The sequence below is a fragment of the Rutilus rutilus genome (genome assembly GCF_951802725.1).
Source record: "Rutilus rutilus genome assembly, chromosome: 13".
Classification (NCBI taxonomy): Eukaryota; Metazoa; Chordata; class Actinopteri; order Cypriniformes; family Leuciscidae; genus Rutilus; species Rutilus rutilus.
The window spans coordinates 18,806,790-18,830,505 of record NC_140218.1 but is presented as its reverse complement, the minus strand read 5'-3'; the positions used below and the strand labels follow the sequence as shown (position 1 = coordinate 18,830,505).

The 23,716-nt window shown below is 40.3% G+C and overlaps 1 protein-coding gene across 2 annotated transcripts; it reads left to right on the top strand.

Annotated features, from left to right (window-relative positions):
- The first annotated feature begins 960 nt into the window (after positions 1 to 960).
- LOC311302026 (transmembrane protease serine 3) lies at positions 961 to 23,712 on the top strand. Of its 2 annotated transcripts, none has more exons than XM_084427541.1 (5): positions 961 to 1,060; positions 16,636 to 16,852; positions 16,952 to 17,202; positions 17,307 to 17,446; positions 22,804 to 23,712. In XM_084427541.1, the coding sequence occupies exons 1-5, from the start codon at positions 1,027 to 1,029 to the stop codon at positions 22,975 to 22,977; spliced, it is 816 nt and encodes a 271-aa protein (XP_084283667.1). In that variant the 5' UTR covers positions 961 to 1,026; the 3' UTR covers positions 22,978 to 23,712. The 2 variants fall into 2 exon arrangements, with proteins under 2 accessions (XP_084283667.1, XP_084283666.1); XM_084427540.1 differs by lacking the exon at positions 961 to 1,060 and adding an exon at positions 15,954 to 16,533.
- Positions 23,713 to 23,716: the final 4 nt, after the last annotated feature.

Genomic DNA, 23,716 nt, shown 5'->3' with positions numbered 1-23,716 from the left:
TTGTTTTCTGTTGCCTTTGTAAGTTTTGTAAGACAGTTCATCGCTCTTTTTTTTCTTTCTTTTTTTTTTTTTTAAATCGATTAGGCTAGCTACTGTTTGTATTACCTTAGTTTTCTGAAAAATGTCACAATTAAATGGTGGATAACATTGTATCTATAATGTATGAGAAAAATACAAAAAACATATCGCTCTGAAATGTCCTGTGAAATCCGTGCTTGCAAAGTCTGTGCATGTAATCCATTCTGCACAGTCCTCTTGTTTGTTAAAATTGTCTGGGTCAGAATCAGGCTCAAATTGGTTTAAAATTGATGCCATACTCAATATTTACACAAGAGAATTCGTAGTTATGGAGGGGCAGTTATGGTTATATGCGTGCCAAGCGCTGCCAATCACAACACACTGGGCCAGCTAACCAATCACAGCACATTTCGTATTTCGAAAGGCGAGGCTTCATAGAAATCGGCGTGTAAACAGACTGAGCAGAGAGGTGATGTAATAATGTAAAATATATGAAAAATAATGTGTTTTTTTAACAATCAAGCATGCAAACATATTGTAGTAGGCTACACCCCAAAAACAAAATCAAGACTTCGTAAAACGGCATAATAGATGTTTGTACAAAATAGATGTTTAATGTTGTCAGATGATCAACCAGTCGTTTAAGTCTCACAAGCCATAACGTGAGATTTAGTAATTGTGTCAGATTAATTCAAGTTCCAACAGATTCATACAATTCAGTAAAAAAAAAACTGGTTCATTCGTTTTATTTGAAAGTCATTTGTTTGTGAATCGAACCTTACTAGTGGTTGCCCTCATGTTTGTGCTTTACTAAAAATAACTTTTCATTTACTAAAAAGAACGCTTTTTGAAAACAAGAAAATTGTTAAAAACCATGTTATTTTTTACTTAACTAGTGTGGCGAGCAGGACGAGGCTGAGGGCCGTGAGAGAGCGGCGTGATTACTAATCAGCAAAACCTGCGCGATGCACCGGTATCGTATCTCTCACGGAGGAGCGGAAGCATAAGATGAGGAACGACAGTGAAGAACGAGAGAGGCCAGGTCTGGACTATTTTATTTGATGTTTAGTTTTATTATATGTGACAGCAGTCGTCCGTGAGGGGCTGCTGTCTTTACTTTCGTTTTGTTGTTGATTTATTTTTCACCATTAAAGTATTTGAATGTTCGCCGGTTCCCGCCTCCTTCCAACAACATCTAACTGTGTTGCAACTAGATTATTACATTTTATTCCACATAAATTATTTTGTATATAATTATATTGTTATGAAAAATACTGGTTACGCCAATTGACACAAACCAGTTACACCACCTGACCATGCTGCTTCTACAGCCAAAGGCCAATGTTTGTTGACTGAAAATCAAGCATGACAGTCAACAAGTTCAGCAGAAGTGGTTTTATTTGTTGTCAATGCTGAAAAAAAAAAGAAGCATCTGGCAACAAGAAATCATCATAGTGATGAACAGTGAATGTGCTGTAATTACAGTTAAGGAACAATATCTGATAACAAGAAATTCTTGCGGCCTCTCTAAAAATTGTCTGCTCATATTCATGATCATCAAGGTGAATATGCATGGGCTCAGGATTGTCAAGATGCTGAATTTGCTCATTTGCTGATCTGTTCATCTATGATGATGTTCTCAACTTCCACCATACACCCTTTTGTGTGCGATGAGGTTCATTTTCGTGTTACGTAGCACGTTTGAGCTTCCGCAAGAACCAATAAGGTTTGTTCTCGTGTTATGCAGCACGTTTGAGCTTCTGCAAGAACCAGTGAGGTTCATTCTCGTGTTACGCAGCACGTTGGAGCTTCTGCAAGAACCAATGAGGTTAATTCTCGTGTTACGCAGCACGTTTAAGCTTCTGCAAGAACCAATGAGGTTCATTCTCGTGTTATGCAGCACGTTTGAGCTTCTGCAAGAACCAATGAGGTTCATTCTCGTGTTACGCAGCATGTTTGAGCTTCTGCAAGAACCAATGAGGTTCATTCTCGTGGTACGCAGCACGTTTGAGCTTCTGCAAGAACCAATGAGGTTCATTCTCGTGTTACGCAGCACGTTTGAGCTTCTGCAAGAACCAATGAGGTTAAGTCTCATGTTACGCAGCACGTTTGAGCTTCAGCAAGAACCAATGAGGTTCATTCTTGTGTTACGCAGCATGTTTGAGCTTCAGCAAGAACCAATGAGGTTCATTCTCGTGTTAGGCAGCATGTTTGAGCTTCTGCAAGAACCAACTAGGTTCATTCTGGCACGTTTGAGCTTCCGCAAGAATCAGTGAAGTTACACTGAACACTTGAAAAGAGTTCCAAAAAGTAGGTTAGTTTATATTACATTTTAAATCAGCATTATAAACTAGTGATATTTGACTAAATTGGCCCTTAACAGAAAGGCTTGTAATAGGAGTCAATAGGTGTAACCGGTTACACCATTTGATATTTCAGTTTAAAATCAAATTTGACAGGCATTATCACGGACACCTATGTAAGTATGTGGCCTTGGTGGTAATATTTAAAATGTAGGCTAATTTGAAGTTAATACTCATTTTTATAATAATGATGAATTATCAATGTATTCCTGGGGTCATACCACTTGACATAGCCTATACTTAAGAATACCTGACCATACCCTATAAATGTCAAACATTTTAAAGAGAGTTACTAACATTTGCATGCAGCAGTTAAGAGTCACTAGGGGTCCTTCTCTGTGATATAATTTCCTGTCACATGGTCTTCTTACACAATATTAAAGGGACACTTCACCCATTTGCATCAAGCCTTGTATCGTTAGAAACACAGTCATATTTTTGAATGGTTGTGCATTTTTCGTGCATTATAATGTTCACTACTGCTGGTTCACAATCCATTACCTGTGAACTGGACACAATGGCTAAACCCAGAGCTGAAGACAAGTTTGTTCTGGGTGCCAAACACGGCCGTGCATCTGAGAAAGGAGGTCCCATCTGATGGGAAGCTGTCCTGGTTCGCCCTGTAACAGACTCAGAAGGAGAGGAAACCATGGCCTGGCTGGCCATCGAGGTGCCACTAGAATAGGAACGTGTAATGTTTCCCACAGAAGTGGAAAAGGAGAGAACGTGTACAACAGGCAACTCAGCCACTAGTGGGATAACACGTCAATGGGCTGGACGTCTCGGCCCTCGCGAACCACCAGCGGAAACAGGTGGCGATTTCTGAGCCAAACAAGTCGACCTCTGCCTTGCCAAACCGTTGCCAGATGAACTGCATTGATAATACATTTCCAACATCCGGGTGAGGTCTCCAATCCCCCTGGGAGCAGCAGATCCCTGGACAGGGCATCCGCCATTTGATTGTCCAATCCCGGGAGATGAACTACCCTTAATGAAGCCAACCAGCCCTGAGACCATGTGAGGATTTTGCGAGTTAGCTGTAAATACGCAAGAGACCTGGTGCCACCCTGATGATTTAAATGAAAGAAAGTTGATGTGTTGTCGGACCTGACAAGCACATGACGACCCATCAGATTTGGAAAGTGTTGTAGAGCTGAGTACACTGCCTTCAATTCCAGGACGTTGATATGTTCTAAGGCCTCCCTTGGTGACCAGTGACCACCAATTCCCCTCTGGTTCCACTCACGAACCAGTCTCCTTTCATCACAGATTGAAGAACGTCGACTGTGCGTAACATTCGGAAAGGAGGAGACTTTTAAGAACATATTTTTGCATCTTAGGCCCAGAACTGGCAGAAAACTGCCATTTTTCTTTGGAACAAGGAAGTACGTGGAGTAAAACCCATCCCTCTGACTGAGGGGAGGAACTTTTTCTATGGCTCCTTTCAGCAACAGTGAATGCATTTCTAAGGAAAGGACCATTGAACTGATTGAACTGTCGGAGGGATTCCTGAAAACTTAGAAGGCCGGCGTCGGAACTGCAGAGTGTATCCACTGCTCAAAGTTGGCAGATTTTTTACTGATACTGATTTTTTTCAGTAATCTCTAGATCTTCTAGATCTCTTCTCCAATACCTCAGAAACATTGGGGTCAAAAAGATGTCCCGGTACAATTGGCAGTTCTCTCAATGTCTTCTTACAATCTTCAGGTAGCCTTGCCTGAACAAGCCATACCTGGTGCCGGGCTGTTAGAAGGGTCGCTGAAAGTGTCCCAAGTTCCTGAGTCACATGACCCATAGTCAACAGAACCGTCTGTAAGAACTTAGATATATAGAAGCATCAACATTCGCTGAATGTGTTATTACAGGCAAGAAGCAGCTGGCAGATAGTATTCGCTGCTCGAGTTATATAGGCTACAGACTCATATGCCTTCTTCAAGAAAGTGTCAGTACTGTACGTCCACATTGCACACTCGGGCAGCATACATTGCCTCTTAGAGCCTCATCTGGGGATACCACCAATGCTGCTACCGGCTGTTCAATTTTAGGCCCTGTCCTACGCCGTCCTTAGTCCTTGAGTCAGCCTCGGCCATTGAGGCAAGAGTGTGGGCATTGGAAAACATTGGTTTGAATGGGCTGGACAGGTGATTTGTCAAGACCCAAACAAATTCTTCTTGCAGAGCACAAGCAGCTGCTGACGTGCGACTCTTTTGTGCGTGCCATGGCTGTTGTGTGAGGCTAACAGACAAGTTAGTGTCTAACTCAGCAAGGCGAAGCTGTCTCTCTGACAACCATAACATACAACAATGCAAACATGGATCAGTCAGAGCCTCATTCAGATACCTAAACAACATGATGGGCATCGATGATGTCTGTCGTCGGGAATTAGTGTGTTCGGACACAATTTGCAACTTGAAATGGTCCACGGAGATGAGAGAGCTATGATCCATGACTCTGTCAATAACACGTCCTCGGTTAGCACTGTAGGCACTCAAAGCTGTGATAACACCCACTCAGAAAGATCGATAAAATCTTTGGATAGAACCAAAAGATTTAGAACGTGAAAACACACTCACACATGAAAGTCAAATTTGCACTCGGATAGAACTGTGTGGCATACAATAAATTGCACAACTGTGAATATGGGATTAAATCTAAGATATAATATAACAGATATATATAGGTTGCGGTGAAACGCTACCTAAGCACGGTTGAAACCAGCCACCAGATAGTACCGTGAAGCACAGGGTATCGCCGACACAACAATCAAATATAATAGTATACTCACGTAGTGAAGAGAGGGAATCCTAGATATCCGTCCTGCATTGTCACAGCTTGGGAGGGTGAATCCTTGCAACTCAGGTAAACTGCACGGGACAACGCAATACGACGACCTATCATAAACGAGAAAGCGAAAGAAGCTGGGCACCGAACTGCTGTGGTTTATATCCTTGCGTCTCGGTCTGCGTCATGAAGTGACTTTGTTGTTATATTTTTCTCTACCTATCTAGCTGGCTCAGCGATTATCCACCAGTGCTTAGCATTGCCTCTGGCGGTCAGGAGGAATGAAACAGAACCGATTCATAAATTGACTTGACTTGAACTGATTCAATTTGTTTTAGAAACCGGACTATACTGGACTGCGTTTCCCAAAAGCATTGTAAAAATATGTAATATGTAAAAATGGAGCAGCTGCATTTGTAATAATAATAAATAATGAGGTTCTGAGTAAAAACATTTTCACGGTTCCTGACAACACTGAACTATAATATTGTTGATAATAGTCCTCTCATTTCGAAGGCTGCATCTTCTGGAGGTCGCATTTTGTCGGTGTAACGGTCACCAGCTGGAGTGCCCTTGAGAGCCACCAGAGGGCACTCCACACCGGACTATCATATTCACTCACAGACTACATTTCCCATCCTGCATCTACCTGGACTGATTACTTCATACACCTGCACTGCACTGATTACACACACCTGCACCTCATTCACACACACATAAAAGCCACTTCCACACTCCACTTCTCTGCGAAGTATTGCATTGCCCCGGCGTACAATTTCTGAGCGTTTTCCCTGTGTTTGCTGAACTGTTACTGACCTTGGATTGTTTATACCGACTTCTGATTCTTCTGCTGCCTGTCTTGACCCGGATTGTTCATTGGACTGTGATTCCTGCCGCCTGCCTCGACCCTTGCCTGTTTTCTGTTTCTGCTCTGAGATTATCTCCATTGTTCTGTCTGCCCCTGATTTACCCTGCCTGTTGATTATTCTAATAAAGCTGCAATTGGATCTTACTGCGTCCTCCACATCATTACAGTCGGCAGCATATGTCATTGAAGCCGCTGCTTCATTTCAGGAAACTGACAACTACATTTCAAATTCATTAAGAAATTACAATAATTTACGCTTTACTAGTAACAGTAATTTTAAAATGGTTACTGTTCTGAAATAAGACTTCCTATTTGACGAATGCCGACGACAAATGGGCGCAGCCTTCGAAATGAGACACGGCCGGTCACACACACGGTCTAAAAACGAGGCTGCACTGCTCCCGTGGCGTCTGTCGTTGTTATGCAACCATTAACTGCGCTCTCCACAACCATAGAGATAATAAATACATAGACGTTGTTCTGCCATTTGGGTATTGTCCTTGTTAGAGTAATTAGGACCTCTAGCGGTCAAGTATGGTATTGCAGGCTGAATCAGGAAGTTAATTTAAAAAAGCACATGGTGAAGATTGTTCCAGCTGCAATAATCCTCTGTTATGTTTCCATTTCTCCTTAGCAAGAACTGCCTGTAAGTTGTTTATATATTTTCTGTTTAACAGTATTTCTAATAATAGATTTGTGCTGATTTCATGTTGATTTAAAACCATATATGGGTATAAATCTTTGATTTCAATTTGTGAACTGATTGTTTACTGAAACATTATATTTCATTGTAATTAAGCTTTATTAGTATCTGTACAAGTGACAATTTCACCTTAGTGTATTTTTTGTGCTTGTTTTCAGATTCACTCCTTTGTTCATGACTTCATGCTCAACAAGAGTCTCTATTAAATGGAGCTAAGAAACTATATTCTGACTCTCATGTTTTTCATGACGGGAGTTTGGCTGGCTGTCTAGTTTTGGTTAAGAACACCAATTGGAGCAACGTTGATTGTGTGCAAAGTATGAACGAGCACCATGGACGAATATAAGGATGGCGACAGAGCTTCTCAGAAGAGTGCGGCCAGCAGTCACACATCAGTTTCAACAGCAAGCGCAGCAGCAAGGGCCCGTGAGAAGGCTGAAGCAGCACGTGTCTGTGCATCCTTTGCTGAAAAAGAAGCTAAGTTAAAAATTGAACAAGCAGAGAAGGAAACAAAAGCTCTCCTCAAGAAGGGCAGACTCACAGCTGAATTGAATGCTCTAACACTACAGAGGGAGGCAGCAACGGGTGTAGCATAGGCAGAAATATTAGAGGCAGCTGAGGAACAGTTAAAAGTAACGGATGACAAAAGTTCTAGAAGATCATTAAAGGAAGAAATGCAGCGTACATGTTACACAGCAGGCTGAGTTACAAAAACATTCACGCTGTCATGACTTTGTACCTGTTAAGCATGGGGAAAGCTTAGTAACTTGGGACAAACCACTTGAATCATCGCCACTTATCCCTCGTCCAGAAAACCAGTTTAAATCGCCAGAGAGATGCATTACCATGTCTGATTCCTACTTTTCACCTCTCAAAATAAGCCCTAACATAGCAGAGACTAATAACGAACAGTGGCCACATCCTCAGTCAGGTTTTCGTACCAGTCTGAATGCCACAGCTCAACCTTAAAATCCTCTTCACTATGCTTCCCAGGCTGAATCGGTCAAAGATCCCCCAATGACAGAGTTCGTAAAGTTTCTGGCATGTCATGAATTGGTGACTACAGGGCTCCGTCAGTTCGACGACAGACCCGAAAGTTTCAGAGCATGGCAGTCCTCATTCTTAAATGCCATAAAGGAGCTTGGCATCTCAGCTAGCGAAGAGTTGGACCTTTTAACTAAGTGGCAAGGCAAGGAATCAGGCCATTATGTCAACAGGATCCGTCTCATGCATGTTAACAATACTCAGGTTGCTCTCAGGAAAGCCTGGGATAGACTGGTCGAGTGTTATGCTTCACCTGAGATAATTGAAGATGCACTGTTCAAGAAAGTGGATATGTTTACTAAAATTTACAACAACGACTCTGTGAGACTTAGAGAACTTGGAGATCTCCTCATGGAGATCTCATCAGCGAAGCAAGATGGATACCTGCCTGGATTGGCCTTTTTGGATACCGCTCAAGGCATCAGTCCTATAGTAGCAAAGCTCTCACACTCTCTTCAAGAAAAATGGGTAGTCCAAGGATCCAGGTTCAAAGCAGAACACAATGGGCTTTTCCCCCCTTTCTCATTCTTTGCTGAGTTTATTTGCAATGAGGCACGCATCAGGAACGACCCTAGTTTCTCTTTACTTGTTCCAGCGATATCCATTCTAAGGAAAGACCAATTCTCAGGACGGCAAGAATTCCATTGTCAACTCACAAAACCGATGTTCTCAGTGACAAGAAAGTAGAGAACCCTGGAAAGTACTGCCCAATACATAACAGACCACACCCTTTGAAAAAGTGTCGCACTTTCAGGGCCAAACCTATTGAGGAGAGAAAATCCTTCCTCCGTGAGAATGGAATATGCTACAAGTGTTGCACGTCCACTACTCATTTAGCCAAAGACTGCAAGTTAACTGTCAAGTGTAGTGAATGCAAGAGTAATCGCCATGTCACAGTCATGCACCCTGGCCCACCTTGTCAAGGGCCTGAGCATTCTACCCCGCAATTGAGCTACGGAGCAGAAGGAGATGACAATGAATTGTCAACCTCCACAGTGACGTCACACTGTACCGAGATCTGTGGCAAGGGGCAGCCAGGGAAATCATGCTCTAAGATTTGCTTGGTGGATGTGTTCCCTCAGAATCAGCCAGAGAAGGTTGTCAAAATGTACGCAGTACTCGACGATCAGAGTAATCGCTCATTGGCAAAAAATTATTTCTTTGAGCTGTTCGGTATAGATAGCGAACCTTCCTCTTATTCCCTTTGGACATGTGCTTGAGTTACCAATATGTCTGCCAGGAAGGCCGAAGGTTTCATGATCTCACCAGCCGCAGGAGATGCATCCTTTGCTCTACCACCACTCATAGAGTGCAATCAAATACTGGCCAGCAGATGTGAGATACCTACCCCGAATGTAGCCTTGAATCACTCTCACTTGAGGTCAGTTGCAAGCAAAATTCCCAAACTCGATCCCAACGCTCAGATCCTTCTCTTACTGGGGAGAGACATCATTAGGGTGCACAAGGTCAGACAACAAATTAATGGCCCACATGATGCACCCTTTGCCCAAAGGTTAGACTTGGGTTGGGTGGTAGTTGGTGAGGTATGTTTGGGAAACGCCCATATACCTAGTGTGAGCACCTTCAGGACCAATATATTAGAGAATGGTCGCACCACTTACCTTTCGCCCTGCACCAGTTACATGAACCTGAAAGAGGAAGCTCCTTACAGCGGGGAGCCTAGGGGTATTATCCTCGGAGCATGCAAAAATATCATGTACAGAACCAAAGAAAACAGCCTTGGTTGTGATGTGTTCCAAAGAACCGAGAACGATAATAAACTAGCCCCGTCCATTGAGGACACAGTGTTCTTAAAGGGGTCATATAATGGTACATGCACTTGTGTGTTGGCAGTGCCTGTACACAACCATCATAAAATGATCAAAATAATTTTTTTAAATCTTCTTATATGTTTGACTGTCTCAAATCAAGCCGTTCGATTTTGTGACGTCACAAAATCGACGCCCCTCCCACGATTGTTGATTGACAGCAGTCTTTCAACACAGACCCGCCCTCGCTCGTGAGAGAGCTGTCAATCATAGTCCGTGCGTCATTGTTGATACGCTGGAGCACTGTCTATGAGCAGAAAGGCGTCTAAGCGATTGTGGTGTTCTGTTCTTGGGTGCAATAAGGAACATAGCAGTCATTTTGATGTTCCTAAATCTGAACCGCTGAAGACGCAGTGGTTGAGTTTTGTTTTCGAAGGGAATATTCCCCACGATCAACAGCAATGCTTTCATGTTTGCGCGAATCATTTCACCAGATTACTTTACAAACAAGGACATTGAAAAAGGTATTAGCTCCTGTCTGAGTATGTGTTGTTTATGTGCCTAATGACTGTCATAGTCTCACAGACTGGTTATTTTTTAAACAGATCAGTAAAATGTTAGTGCTTCAGCCCTGACAGTTGTACCTAACAACACTGCATAGATAACGTTACGTATCACTGACAAGCCTACATTTACCGAAAAAAAGTTTTTCATGACCATTAGCTGTAACATCAATCTGTCAATGAACTAACGTATACATCAGTAAACACATAGCATTCATATCTCACTACTCTACCCTGCCAGTACAAAGATAGATCAAAGTGACATTACGTTAACCAACCATTCAGAAACGTCCTGTTTTCCATCTCTGGTTCAAATTGATACAGTTGCACAGTGTCCTCAGAGACTCCCGCTGCCATTCTTCAAAATATAACGTTACCCTCAACTGTTGTCAAGGCAACACTCCACGTGTGTTGTTGTGGCAAAACGGCCACAGAACAGAGGGGCGGGGTGAGCAAAGCTCATTATCATTTAAAGACACATGCACTGACTTAAACGGCGTGCTGAAAACAGAGCTGTTTTTGACCAGGTAAAATTAGTGTTTTCTTACAATACTAATGAGAATTTTTAATTAAAGTATATTACAAACTTTTAATTTAAACCCTAAAGAATCATATTAGCTTGTACAAAAATGGCATTATATGACCCCTTTAAAGATCCTGAATTCAGAGGTTTACAAGGATGAAGGAAACAGTTGGGTCGCCCCATTGCCGTTCAGAGAGCCAAGACAAATACTTCCCAACAATCGTGTACAAGCTCTTAATAGATTTCATTCTCTGCAGCGTACTCTTACTAAGAAACCAGAGATGGAAAAACAGTTTGTCTCTTTCATGAAGAAAATCCTGGAGAGCGACCACGCTGAACCCGCACCACCACTGAAGGAGGGAGAGTGTTGGTTCCTGCAGATCTTTGCGGTTTACCACCCAAAAAAGCCAGATCAAATCCGGGTGGTTTTCGACTCCAGCACCCAACATCAGGGCATCTCCCTCAACAACGTGTTGTTAACGGGCCCCGATCTGAACAATAACTTGCTGGGAGTCCTTCTTTGATTCCGTAAGGAAACCGTAGCCATCACAACTGACTAGAGGTCTTCACGGGTCCAAAAATTCGTGCCCGAACCCGAAAGAGACCCGTAATGTGCTACAACGAACTGACCTGGACCCGTCTATTATTTCAAAAGCTGGACCCGGACCCGTGCAGATCCGAGAAATGCCTAACCGGACCCGTCTATTATTTCAAAGCTGGACCCGAAACCGCCGGGAAGACACAGACCCGACTGGACCCATTTGTCACATATTCCACCTTAAACTGCTATTACAAGTCAATAAACCTGTTGCGAAAAATACAACCTTTTGTCTTAATTTAAGGAGCCGTGGTAGCGTAGTAGTCTCCTCTCCCTTCCTTGTAACGTTACCTGACTGGCTGTGATCATGCATTACAATCCTCCAACAAGAAAGTTATTCATGTTATTCCTCTCGTTATTCCAAGTCCAAGCTTCCATTATTTCAGCTTCAAAAGTCCACTTGATGTCACGGTGACGGATGACAAATGCAACTTTGCACATGTAACTTACATTCTGACTCGAGTTAACTCGCCGCTGACGTTATTTATTTGCTATCATCTCCGTGCTCTCTGCTCTGCATCGAGTCCTAATCTGACCACTAAAACCTTAAGATTAAACAAGACGGTTGTTAATTTATATTGTAAAATCTAAAGCGCATTGGCGGTCCCTCACTGAAGCTCTGGTAACTGGTTGCCATAGAAACATGACACGCGCTTGAGACTGCACATGCGCGCAAGCTGGATCAACCTAAAATATTCTTTTTAACGCAATTTATTTTGAGTGTCCTAATTTTACAAGTTGCAAGTTACAAAAAAACGCAAGCAGTGTCTAATCACGACCGGGTTTTCTCCGAGTCTGATCTGATGACTCCGATCGCACAGGTATTACATACAATGTTAAACAGACCCGGGACCCGAAGTAATAGATTCGGACCCGACCAGGACCCGGCTGATCATTTAAAATATAGACCCGAACCCGTACGGGTCCCGGGTCGGGTCCCGGGTCGACGGGTCTCGGGTTCACTGTGAAGACCTCTACAACTGACATCCAACAAATGTGTCCATTGTTTCAAGGTCAGAGAGGACCATCGTAACTTTCTTAGGTTCCTCTGGTTCAGAGACAGCGACCCAACAAAGGATGTCATAGAGTACCGCATGAAGGTACATGTTTTTGGCAATAGCCCTTCCCCGGCCGTTGCCATTTACGGGCTAAGACGAGCTGCTAGCGAGGGTGAGAAGGTACATGGCTCAGATACTCGACAGTATGTGGAAAGACACTTCTACGTGGATGATGGGCTTGTATCCCTACCTACTGACGATCAGGCAGTGAGTCTCCTTCGGAAAACACAAGCATCTTTAGCCGAATCGAACCTTCGTTTGCACAAGATTGCTTCAAATAGCCCAGTTGTTATGCAAGCCTTTCCTCAAGAGGAACACACTAAGACTATAAAGGACTTAGACCTTAGTGGTGAAGTTCCTCCTATACAGCGGACTCTTGGGTTGTGTTGGGAGATAGCAGGCGACACCTTCACCTATGATGTGTCATCTGTCTGCAAATTATTTACAAAACGTGGTGTGCTGTCCACTGTGAACAGTATCTCTGATCCACTCAGCATAGTCTGTCCGGTCACCATACAAGGCAGAGCTCTACTATGGGAACTCTCAAACTACACCTCAGAATGGGATGCTTTACTTCCTGAAGAAAAGAGAGGAGAATGGGGAACAATGCAAGACTCCCTCCAGGACCTGAAGCAACTGTATATTTCTCGAACCTATTCCTCAATTTCCCTCTCTGAGGCAATTTCCCTCTCCGTTTTTTCTGACGCCTCCACTAAAGCAATCGGCGCAGTGGCTTACCTCAGGGTCATCGACCATGATGGTAGCAGTAATGTCGGATTTGTCTTAGGTAAAGCCAAACTTGCACCGCAACACAAACCTACTATTCTGCGTCTCGAACTCTGTGCTGCAGTATTGGCAGTTGAAATTGCCGACGTGATTCGCCATGAGATGGATCTCAGATTGCATGCTGTAAGATTCTACTGTGATAGCAAAGTAGTCTTAGGGTACATACACAATGAGACAAAGCATTTTTATGTGTATGTGCATAACAGAGTTCAACAAATTCGCCAATCTTCAAGGCCAGAGCAATGGGCTTATGTACCGACTGAGCTCAACCCAGCTGACCATGCTTCTAGAGGAGTTGCCACATCTCAACTCAATAATTCGGCATGGCTCAGGGGACCACTATTCCTCTCCAAACCATATACATGCTTGCAGGAAGAGCCTGAATCCTACAAACTTGTCTGTCCAGAACATGATGTTGAGATAAGACATGATGTCCTCAGCTATTGCACACAAATTAGACTGAATGGCTTAGGGACAGAAAGATTCAAGAGATTCTCTACCTGGATAACCCTTGTAAGAGCTATTGCCCTTTTGATCCACATCGTTCGCACGATCAAATCCAAGAGTGGTTGTAGAGAACATGTAGGGTGGCATTGGTGCAATAAACTTGGAACCTCACAAGAATATTCGCTAGCCTGGAACACCATTTTGAGAGCAACTCAACATGAGAGCTTTCCTATGGAATATGCAGCCCTTTCTGAAAAAAAAGCCCTACCAAAGAACAGCCCTCTCTTAAAACTTGATCCCGTTCTCAACGAAGGGTTGATCAGAATTGGAGGAAGGTTGAAAAGCTCCAATGAAAAGAACCTATTGGTTCTAACGCAGTCTCACCTCCTCCAGGGAAATTTGGTGACAGGGATCTTCTTCTCAAGCAGTGGAGACAAGTACAGGCCCTTTGCCCCTTGCCAATGAGTTCTGGCTCCGATGGAAAAGGGAGTACCTACCAACCCTACAGAGTCGCAGGAAATGGAATGAGACACGTTTGTGCTAAATTGTAGCAATATGGACTGTGGTGTCATAAACACCAAGCGGGGAATGTTCTGCCCTTTGGGTATTTTCCTTGTTAGAGTAATTAGGACCTCTAGCGGTCAAGTATGGTATTGCAGGCTGAATCAGGAAGTTAGTTTAAAAAAGCACATGGTGAAGATTGTTCCAGCTGCAATAATCCTCTGTTATGTTTCCATTTCTCCTTAGAAAGAACTGCCTGTAAGTTGTTTTCTGTTTAACAGTATTTCTAATAATAGATTTGTGCTGACTTCATGTTGATTTAAAACCATATATGGGTATAAATCTTTGATTTCAATTCGTGAACTGATTGTTTACGGAGACATTATATTTCATTGTAATTAAGCTTTATTAGTATCTGTACGAGTGACAATTTCACCTTAGTGTATTTTTTGTGCTTGTTTTCAGTTTCACTCCTTTGTTCATGTCTTCATGCTCAACAAGAGTCTCTATTAAACGGAGCTAAGAAGCTATATTCTGACTCTCATGTTTTTCATGACGGGAGTTTGGCTGGCTGTCTAATTTTGGTTAAGAACACCAATTGGAGGACAGTACAGACGTCCTATTGGCCGCTGGATCGTACATCAACGGTGCCGCCATATTGCGGAGGGCAACTTTCCCATACCTCTCATAATGGGAATTGTGAAAAATGACTGCTTCGTGTGCTGCTTGGGGCTGTACAAATCGCCGCACAATTAAAAACAGGTCTCTGGGAATTAGGCCTACCTTTCACAAGCAAGACTGAACATGTGTTTCTGGTTGTATTTGGTCATTATATAATTAGTAATAGTAACGTTAGTTGGCCACCAGTCAGTCAGACTAAAATAGCTAACGATGTCGCTAGTTAACTTAGCTGTGAAAGTTGAAACATGAGTTGACATGATTTATATTATAGTTTTAGCTTGTATTATATTTTATATTATAAAGTAAATTTCCTGAAATCTAAATATTCATATATTTTCTTAAAACCGACTTTTATGACAAGTACTTGTTTCGGGTAGGTAACGTTACTAGTCACTATTTCATTTACTATTTTTATTATTGTCTATAATATTCTGCAATTTATATTACATTGTATTTGCTGTTATTATTATTATTATTGTTATTATAATATTATACCACTTGCGATTATCAATTATGCTGTTAAATTATTGTACTATTCACTAGTCACTATTTAACTTATTCTTTTTTTTATTGTCTATATTCTGTAATTGATATTTCATATTCTATTGCTATTATAGTATTATACATACACTATATGCTATTATCAATATATTGTACTTATGATATTATATAATTATACTATTCATTACTATTTTATTTGCTGTATACTGTTTGTTTATTTTATTGACTATACACTAAACTATTTACTATTACTTCTCACTTTATCTTATATTTACTATTTGCATTGCACTGTAGTTGTACCATATCATATGTAGGCCTATTACAATAAAGGATCCATCAGTTATCTTTGTTATTGCTAAAATTGGGTCAAAGACAGAAAATGCTTTTTCCACAATAAGAAAACTTTATTTCATTTACTGTGAAAATTCAATTATATCTCAGTATGGGGGTCTCCACAATTCTTATCCAAGAATAAAAAGCCAAATACATGACAAGCCTGAGCTTTGACAATTCCTTACTAAATACTAAAAATACTAACTATCGAGATTTTAAATAACTAGATTTTAAACTTTTTGTACAACACGTAGAAACCACTGAAATTGGTTGATAAATGTAAACGTTATTTTTGTTTTTATCCAGAAAAACCGCAGCTCACCTTACGTCCATATTTGTTTACAGCGCAGTCTTGCCCTCAGCAATATGGCGGACGCGTTGACGTATCGCAATTTACGAGTTGAATGCACTTGAACGCCACCACAATGTCGTATACCAGTGGGAAGCTCGGGATTTTATGTCCACAACGACGAGGAAGTTTAAGTAATGGATTTCCACCACCGATAAACGCTTGCATTGCTCTGCTACAACATTTATTTACGGAGAAGAGAAAAAAACGTAGTGTTTGTATGGTTTGTATGCACCGTGCGTGCACCCCATCCTGATTATGTTGACTGAGCTTTCAATTTTGTTACGGAAAGGGTGAAGCTGATTGGTTGATTATGTATCCCTACTTGGAAAAAACGAGCGCGTCGCTTGAAATAACGAACTTGAGCGCGCAAAATACGCGATATGGGAACGGCCCACAATGCTTCACAAAACAGTGACTTACGTCATAGAATTCAAATATATTTGACCGTTATCCAAACACAAAAACAGACGTATTTGTCGTGTTGAACGTTTAACAGCCAGTCAAGCAAGCAAATCTGTCGCTCAACTAACTAAACCCCACCGTCGTGATGGGCAGTTGCCTGAAATTTCTCTTTTTTATGGGTGCTTTTGGGTTGGGGGCATTCGTATTTTATTATGCCGGAACCTCTAATCCGTCCGTTCTATGTGAGTTAATATAAACTTTATAAACAATTAGCTCAGTAACGTTACACTAACCGTTACTTATCTTACTAACGTTACTTTTTTGTTTTTTAAACAATCTCTTAGATCGAAAGTGCGGCGAGAGGCCTGAGAGAGTAGGCAAACATCGAAAACCCCGGATGATCGGAGGTGAGGAAGTCAGCGTGAATGTTTGGCCATGGCAGGTGTCTGTGCTGTACCAGCCCAATTCATCTGTACCGTTCAGTCAAGTCTGTGGTGGAGCTATTATCGACGATTACTGGATAATGACAGCAGCTTCATGTGCAGATGTGCCGAATCAAAGGTAACGTTAACGTTAATTATGTCCACTTTAATCCTAAATAGCAAGATACATACGCTCTACTTACTCACACACATAATGTTGTTGCACTTTCTCCTATAGCAATCTTTTGATCCGAGCAGGAAGCAGTAGATTGGATGTTGATGATGAGTTCACTCAGAAGTTACAAGTCGCCAGAATTATCAAACACGAACTATTCAATCCTGTCACTTTGCGGTACAGTATTGCTCTTTTTGAAATGGAGACCCCTTTTGTGTTTAATGAGTTTGTCTATCCCATCTGTGTGCCTGATAACGTGGCTGCTGATCATAAATTATCCTGTCACATCACAGGATACAACGCTCAACCTGGTGGTGAGTTGACACTGCAGATGTTTACAATAGTGGCTGACTGTAGATGTTGCAATTTTAGTTGTTCTCGTTTTATGTGAATTTGACACATATATTATATTTATCAGGTGATGTCGGTGTACTGCAAGAAGCAAATGTGTTTATAATGTCACGGTCATTGTGCAATAAGCCAGCGTACTGGAACTACACTGTGTCAGCGGACATGCTATGTGTTGGCGAATATGGAGGAGGTGTTGACGGATGTGAGGTATGTTTTAGTACTCCTTTTTTAGCAGGCCTACTTTAAAGGTATAGCGGAGGATTTTCTTTTTCCGGGTGGATCATCAAGACTATTGGTCCTCCTAAGTGTCAATCATTCTGGTGATATGTTTACGTAAGGCCGTCGTTCGTGCTCCTGCACACGATTCACACGATGGCATGCGCTCAAAACACAGGTTGGGCTTCCCACTGATGCCTCAGTCGCGAAGTTTCTACTTGACAGGTAAAGTTTGGCATGCTATTTGGAGAAATCCATTTAAAATCACTGCTAGTAAAAGTTAATGTAAGCTATGACATGCTCTCTCGTGCATACGTTTAATAGGCGTTCCCTCTCGGGAGCAGGTAGAGTGTTGCGCATGTGCATTTTTTCAAAAAGTGGAGAGGGCGATTCTTTTCTAAAATTCGGGAAAATCCTCCGCTATACCTTTAACTGTGTAAAAGGTGAATAGTTAAATTCATTTAACAGCTTCTCCTTGAAGTTGCAATTTATCTGTAAAACATTGATTATCAGCCGAATTTAATTGTGCATGCTGATATTCTATATTTCTACATTTACACTACTGTTTAAATATTGGGTGTCAAAGTAAGATTTTTTTTAATTCAGCAAGAACTCATTAAATTGATCAAAAGTCAGAACTTGTAACTTTATAAATATCTTTACCATTTCAAATAAATGCTGTTCTATTCGTCAAAGAATACTGTAAAACTGTATCACAGTTACTACAAAAAATCGTAAGCATCACAACTGTTTGCAACAGTGATAATAATAATAAATGTTTCTTGTGCAGCATATTAAAATGATTTCCGAAGGATCATGTGACACTGAAGACTGGAATAATGACGCTGACAGTTTAGCTGTACCATCACAGGAATAAATATCATTTTAAAATATATTAAAATAGAAAATGGTTATTATAATATGTTTGGCCTTGGTGAGCATAAAATACTTATGTCAAGAACATTAAAAAATCTTACAGACCCCAAACTTTTGAACACTAGAGTAAAATACATTTGCCTTCATGAAATCAAATTTCAAAATCAAAATATAATTTTTTTCATACTGTACATTATACATTTAATGCCTAAATTCACTTGGAGCATGTAAAATGACGATTTTAGGTTGTTGTAATTTTCAGGGTTCCTACGCAGGTCTGGATAAGTATGGAAAAAAGAAAATAGTATGGAAAAATATGTTTCCAATTTCTAGACTATTACCCCTATTCAGTTTTCTAAAATAAACTTCTAAAAAATTAATTTATTATACAAGCAGTGAGTTTTCTTGGCAAAGGTTTTAGTGATCATTTAGTGATTGTCGAACACGACTTAATGAATTCAAGGTGCAGATTTTCATTATGCAAAACTGTTTCTCTTTACCATTAGCAAGTCTCTTTTGAACTTCAATAAAATAATGTTCACTTAAATGTCATTCAAACCTGCAACAGATAAAGGAGCAAGTAGGGGGTGGGTAATATGGCAAAAAGTTAATATCAAACAAAAGCATCACGAGAGACAGTGGTAAACTACCTCATGTCTCAAAGCACATAACATTACAATAATACTTACTGAACATAAACAACTTGACCTGTACCACCTGACAGCTGCAGATTCATTTCGGCATTGATAGTGTTAAAGGGGACCTATTATGCAAAATTCACTTTTACATGGTGTTTGAACAAATGTGTGTTGGCAGTGCGAGTACACAACCAGCCAATAATGATAAAAATCCACCCACTCCTTTTTTAATCCCCATAAATTAAAAGCAGTGTCTCAGAACAAGCCGTTTGCAGATTCTGTTCAAAGTGACGTCACTTTGTATAGGCCCCGCCCACGACTGCTGATGGACTCTGCTGTATAAGCATAGACATGTGAACCTCAGTGAGTTGTTCTCCAGGCCAGAGCAGCTGTAGCAACAAGAATGTCTTGTAAGCAATTCTGGTGTTTTGTTGTTGGATGTAAGAGTGAACATAACAGTCTCCATGTACTCCCAACATCAGAGCCGCTAAAGATGCAGTGGATTAGTTTTATTTTGGGGGAATGCGCCCCCATATACCTAAATTCGTTTATGTCTGCGCAAATCATTTTACACTAGACTGCTTTGTGAACAAGGGTCAATGCAAAACACAGGTTTTATTAAATAGTAGTTACTCATGGATGGATCAGTACCAACTGTTCGTGATCCAGCTTACAGTCTCCGGATCGATACTGGTCACAGCAGTAATGAAAGGGAGAGAGCGCACTTTATTACAGTTCATCTGAGTTATTTTACGGATATAAAGTTTACCAGTTTATTAAGCACCCCCCGGAAAGGCATAAGGTCCGTATATATTTGTTTACTGTTAGTTGTAACAAGTGTTTCTGTGTAGTTCGCTGTGTATGTTGATGATAATGCAAGGGAGAGAGAGAGTTTATGGATAAGACTTTCTTATCCACTTTCTTTCACAGTACGTCTTGTACTGTGTTTTATTCAGCTCCTACAGTGATTTTCTGGAGTGAAACAGACCCTTCATTTTTTTGTGTGAACGTGAAGTACAATAAACGTCATACAACTCAATAGTAAAGTTGGGCCGGGTCCTCTATAGAAGGCTTGCACTAATAGTAGATAAAAGTAAAATGACACCGTTATAACTGTAATTAAACTAAAATATACCTCTTCTATCTTCTATCTGAGGATACCGGAGCATGAGCTCTTAAAAACTTCTTGAAAGAAGACACCAGATCATTTGCATTTAAAGGGACACGCACAAAAATGGCACGTTTTTGCTCACCCCCAAAAAGTGACTATTTTAACATGCTATAGATGATGATCTGTGGGTCATTTGATCTGTGGGGTATTTTGAGCTACACCTTCACATACACACTCTGGGGACATTAGAGACTTATTTCACATCTTGTAAAAAGGAGCATAATAGGTCCCCTTTAAAGCAATCATCTAAATCAGACTGTACTTTGCTGTTTGGTGATCATGCAACATCAGACTACATTTACAGTATCCAACTAATGTGCCAAAGGTGAATATATGCAGCCTAAGTGTTTTAGGTTTCTTCTCATATAAGCGCATGTTATCACTTTGAGAAAACCAATAAAAAAAAGAGAAAACTAAAATATTTACAGACGACTGTACTTTACCAAATATTAGGGGTGTGATGAAACACTTAGCTCATGAAACAAGACAATACATGATATTGGGTTCACGAGAATGAGACTAGACGATATTTTAACACTACTTTTAAGAGATCTTCAGTGACTAAATATATGAAATGCATATATCTTTTTTTCAACTGAAAGTCATTAAAAAAAACAATGCAGGTGCATTTTGAAATGTTTGAACTAATTATCACCTTAATGAATGTCACTTTAGTTCTACTTTCTGAATATGAATTCATATGCAGTAAAAGACAGAACAATATATAATACAACATACAAGCACTGTAAAAGGTTTTGCCACAAACTCAACTCCATCATGGTGATATCGTTAGACAGCTTTTCACCTCGACGAGAAATATTGTCACGTTTTAAGATCTTTTCACACCCCTACCAAATATAATGAAAAAATAAAGTGATGATCAGGCCCAAGCCCAAGCCCCTGCGCCACTTCCACCCCAGTGGCTTTAGGAAGACTGTACACGACAGGCAATTTGCATTTAAAGAGGGTAGATGTCAAAGTAGTTTGCTACATTTACTACAGCCAGCTGGTGCAACTATTGACTGCAAACCACAACAGCCATATCCATGATGTCATTTCAATTCAAATGAATTTCATGTCATTGGATATGCTAAATGTGGCTAAGTTGTCATTTACAGCTCAACATTTTTGTAAGTCCAAAATTATTCCTCTTACAGTCTTTTTATATTTTATTAACCTATGTATTAGACTAATTTTATAACAATATGTTGTCAGTGGCCTACAAATGGTTCCATGCCCTGAGTTAGGTCAAATGCTCATTTGAAAAAAAAAAAAAACTCTACCATAAAGTAATATTTTATAATGTCTGAATATATATCCATATGTAATACCTAATAAAAGTGAGTCATTATGGCTGGCAACATTGTTTTTAAGAACAATGGTTTGCTAAACCTTGTTCAAAAATGGGCCTATACTGATAACTAGTGGATAAATTATCTATGATATTTGATTTATTTATTTCAACCAGATAGGCACCATTCTGCCTAGTTTTAAATTACACATACGGCATTAAATATTTTTTTTAGTTGTATTATTTTATATAGAAATAAATAGTGTATAATTTATTGCTTAGAAAATATGAGACTTTTCCCATTTCCCTTTTTGTCATTTTAATCCCTCGCCATGCAGGCAACACTGTTCGAGATATACAAAATATGTTCGCAATTTAGCATCTTCATTGTGTTGGCATCATGTTGAGAAAGTTTGGTGTGAATAGTTAAAAATTCAGAGCTTGATTTGTCAAAAAAATCCACATTCAATTAATAGCTGACTTCCTGTTGTTTGGAGCTCGGAATTAGAAATTTGTCCGGCTTCTTTTCCATTCATCAGTGCTGCGGCTCTGCAGTTGGACACTATTATGCACGTCTCGTGTTTTTTAAAGGGCGAAATCACGTTCTGTTTGATCATCCCATATTGCCTTTCACTCAGACGTCAAAAAATGTTGTCAAATTGAACAGATAGTGAAACTAAAGCGCTTCTCCTCATGCGGGCGGATGAAGACAACGCTGCAGTGTTAAAGATAATTTCCAATGACTGACATCAAATAATCTACCGTTATTTGATTGTATTACCAGGTGCTGATGTGTGAATGGTCTCTTACCGGTAAAAAGCCAGAACGCCGTTGCTTGTGTTAACAACAGCAGGTTTGTTTATTTACCGGTAAGGTAATTCTGGTAATTTTACAGTAATTTACCGGGATTGCTGTGTGAAAGGGGCTAATGTCTTGACATAATGTTGAGCGTTCGGTGGCGATCGGATGAATCACTTAGGAGGAGTATTGAAAAGTTCAGCGCATGTGTTTTTCACAAAACCCTGAATAGCTGACTTCCTTTTGGGTTTGCTTTAGACTGTGGGCGTAAAAATTGTTCGGCTCGATGAGATTGATATGTGTACCGAGCTTCCTACATATACATGAAAGTATGTATGATATATGGACCAAGTTTTCAACTGCACTTCAGGGGGCGCCCCCTATGGCTTGGGGCCTAATAATGTTGTATGAACCATGTTAAATATGGTGTGAAAAATCTACAGAGAGGTTTCGAAATTGAGTCTGGAAAGTATGAAATTTTGAAATGAAAAAAAAAATGCATAGGAACCCTGAATTTTGGAGTAAGTTGAGCTACTCATTATGTGACCTTTTATGTTTATATTAACACATGCAGACAAATCTGGGTGGACCGCTGAACTGCTATGTCGAAATGGAGCACCGCTACTATTTGATTGGAATTCGAGTGAAGGCCACTTCCTGCGGAGAACCTAACAGACCAAATATTTATTTGAAAGTCTACACCCTCTATTATTGGATTGAGCGTGAAATGAATATAAGCTTCCACTGAAATCAAGCTGGATTTCTCACACTATTCTGTGTGCAGTCATGTTACTGAGTTAGGTAGTGTGTTTATGTTAAGTTCCAAGTTCTGAGTGTCATACATGATATGTTAATTTCCTCATATATACTTATAAATGTATTTATCTAATTTCAAGTTCTGAATTTATCCTAATTATATAATATGCATCCTGTGTGCATATTATATATATATTATTTTGTATATAAGATTACTTAAACTTGTGTACATGTGTCATGATTGTATTGACATTATGACTACAGTGATGATTAAGAATCAGAGGATATTTGTGACCTCTGGTGGACAAATCTGAATTGGTTTTTCAGTTGTCATAAATAATAGTGGATTATTCCGAAAAGTATGTGTGGATTATTTGAGGTCATTAATATAATTTCTGTCCCTGCATTTATACCTACTGTAAGCTTGTTTTGAATGACAAGCATAATGTTAATCAAATGCAGGACAATACAAAACCTAAAAACAGCTCAAATTAATTTAAATAAATTTGTATTGATGTGCAGTAAAGTTTTGCTGTTAAATATAAATGGATTAGTTTGCCTTTTCCTCACAGAATTGGTTGCTTTTTAAAGGTGGAAGAGCACTAAATCTTTTAACACGGTCTACACCAGACACACGTGACGAAGCAGATAGAAGCCATTATAATCAGTGATACCGTCTACATTGGATGTGGTGCAACACGACAAATTTCCCACAGTAAACTGATGGCCCA

Bases quoted from the DNA above. Each gene is read 5' to 3' on its own strand.
- LOC311302026 (XM_084427540.1), top strand. From the start codon at position 16,437: ATGGGCAGTTGCCTGAAATTTCTCTTTTTTATGGGTGCTTTTGGGTTG. The intron at 16,534-16,635 runs GTGAGTTAATAT...ACAATCTCTTAG, and splicing joins CTCTAATCCGTCCGTTCTAT to ATCGAAAGTGCGGCGAGAGG. The intron at 17,447-22,803 runs GTATGTTTTAGT...TAACACATGCAG, and splicing joins GAGGTGTTGACGGATGTGAG to ACAAATCTGGGTGGACCGCT.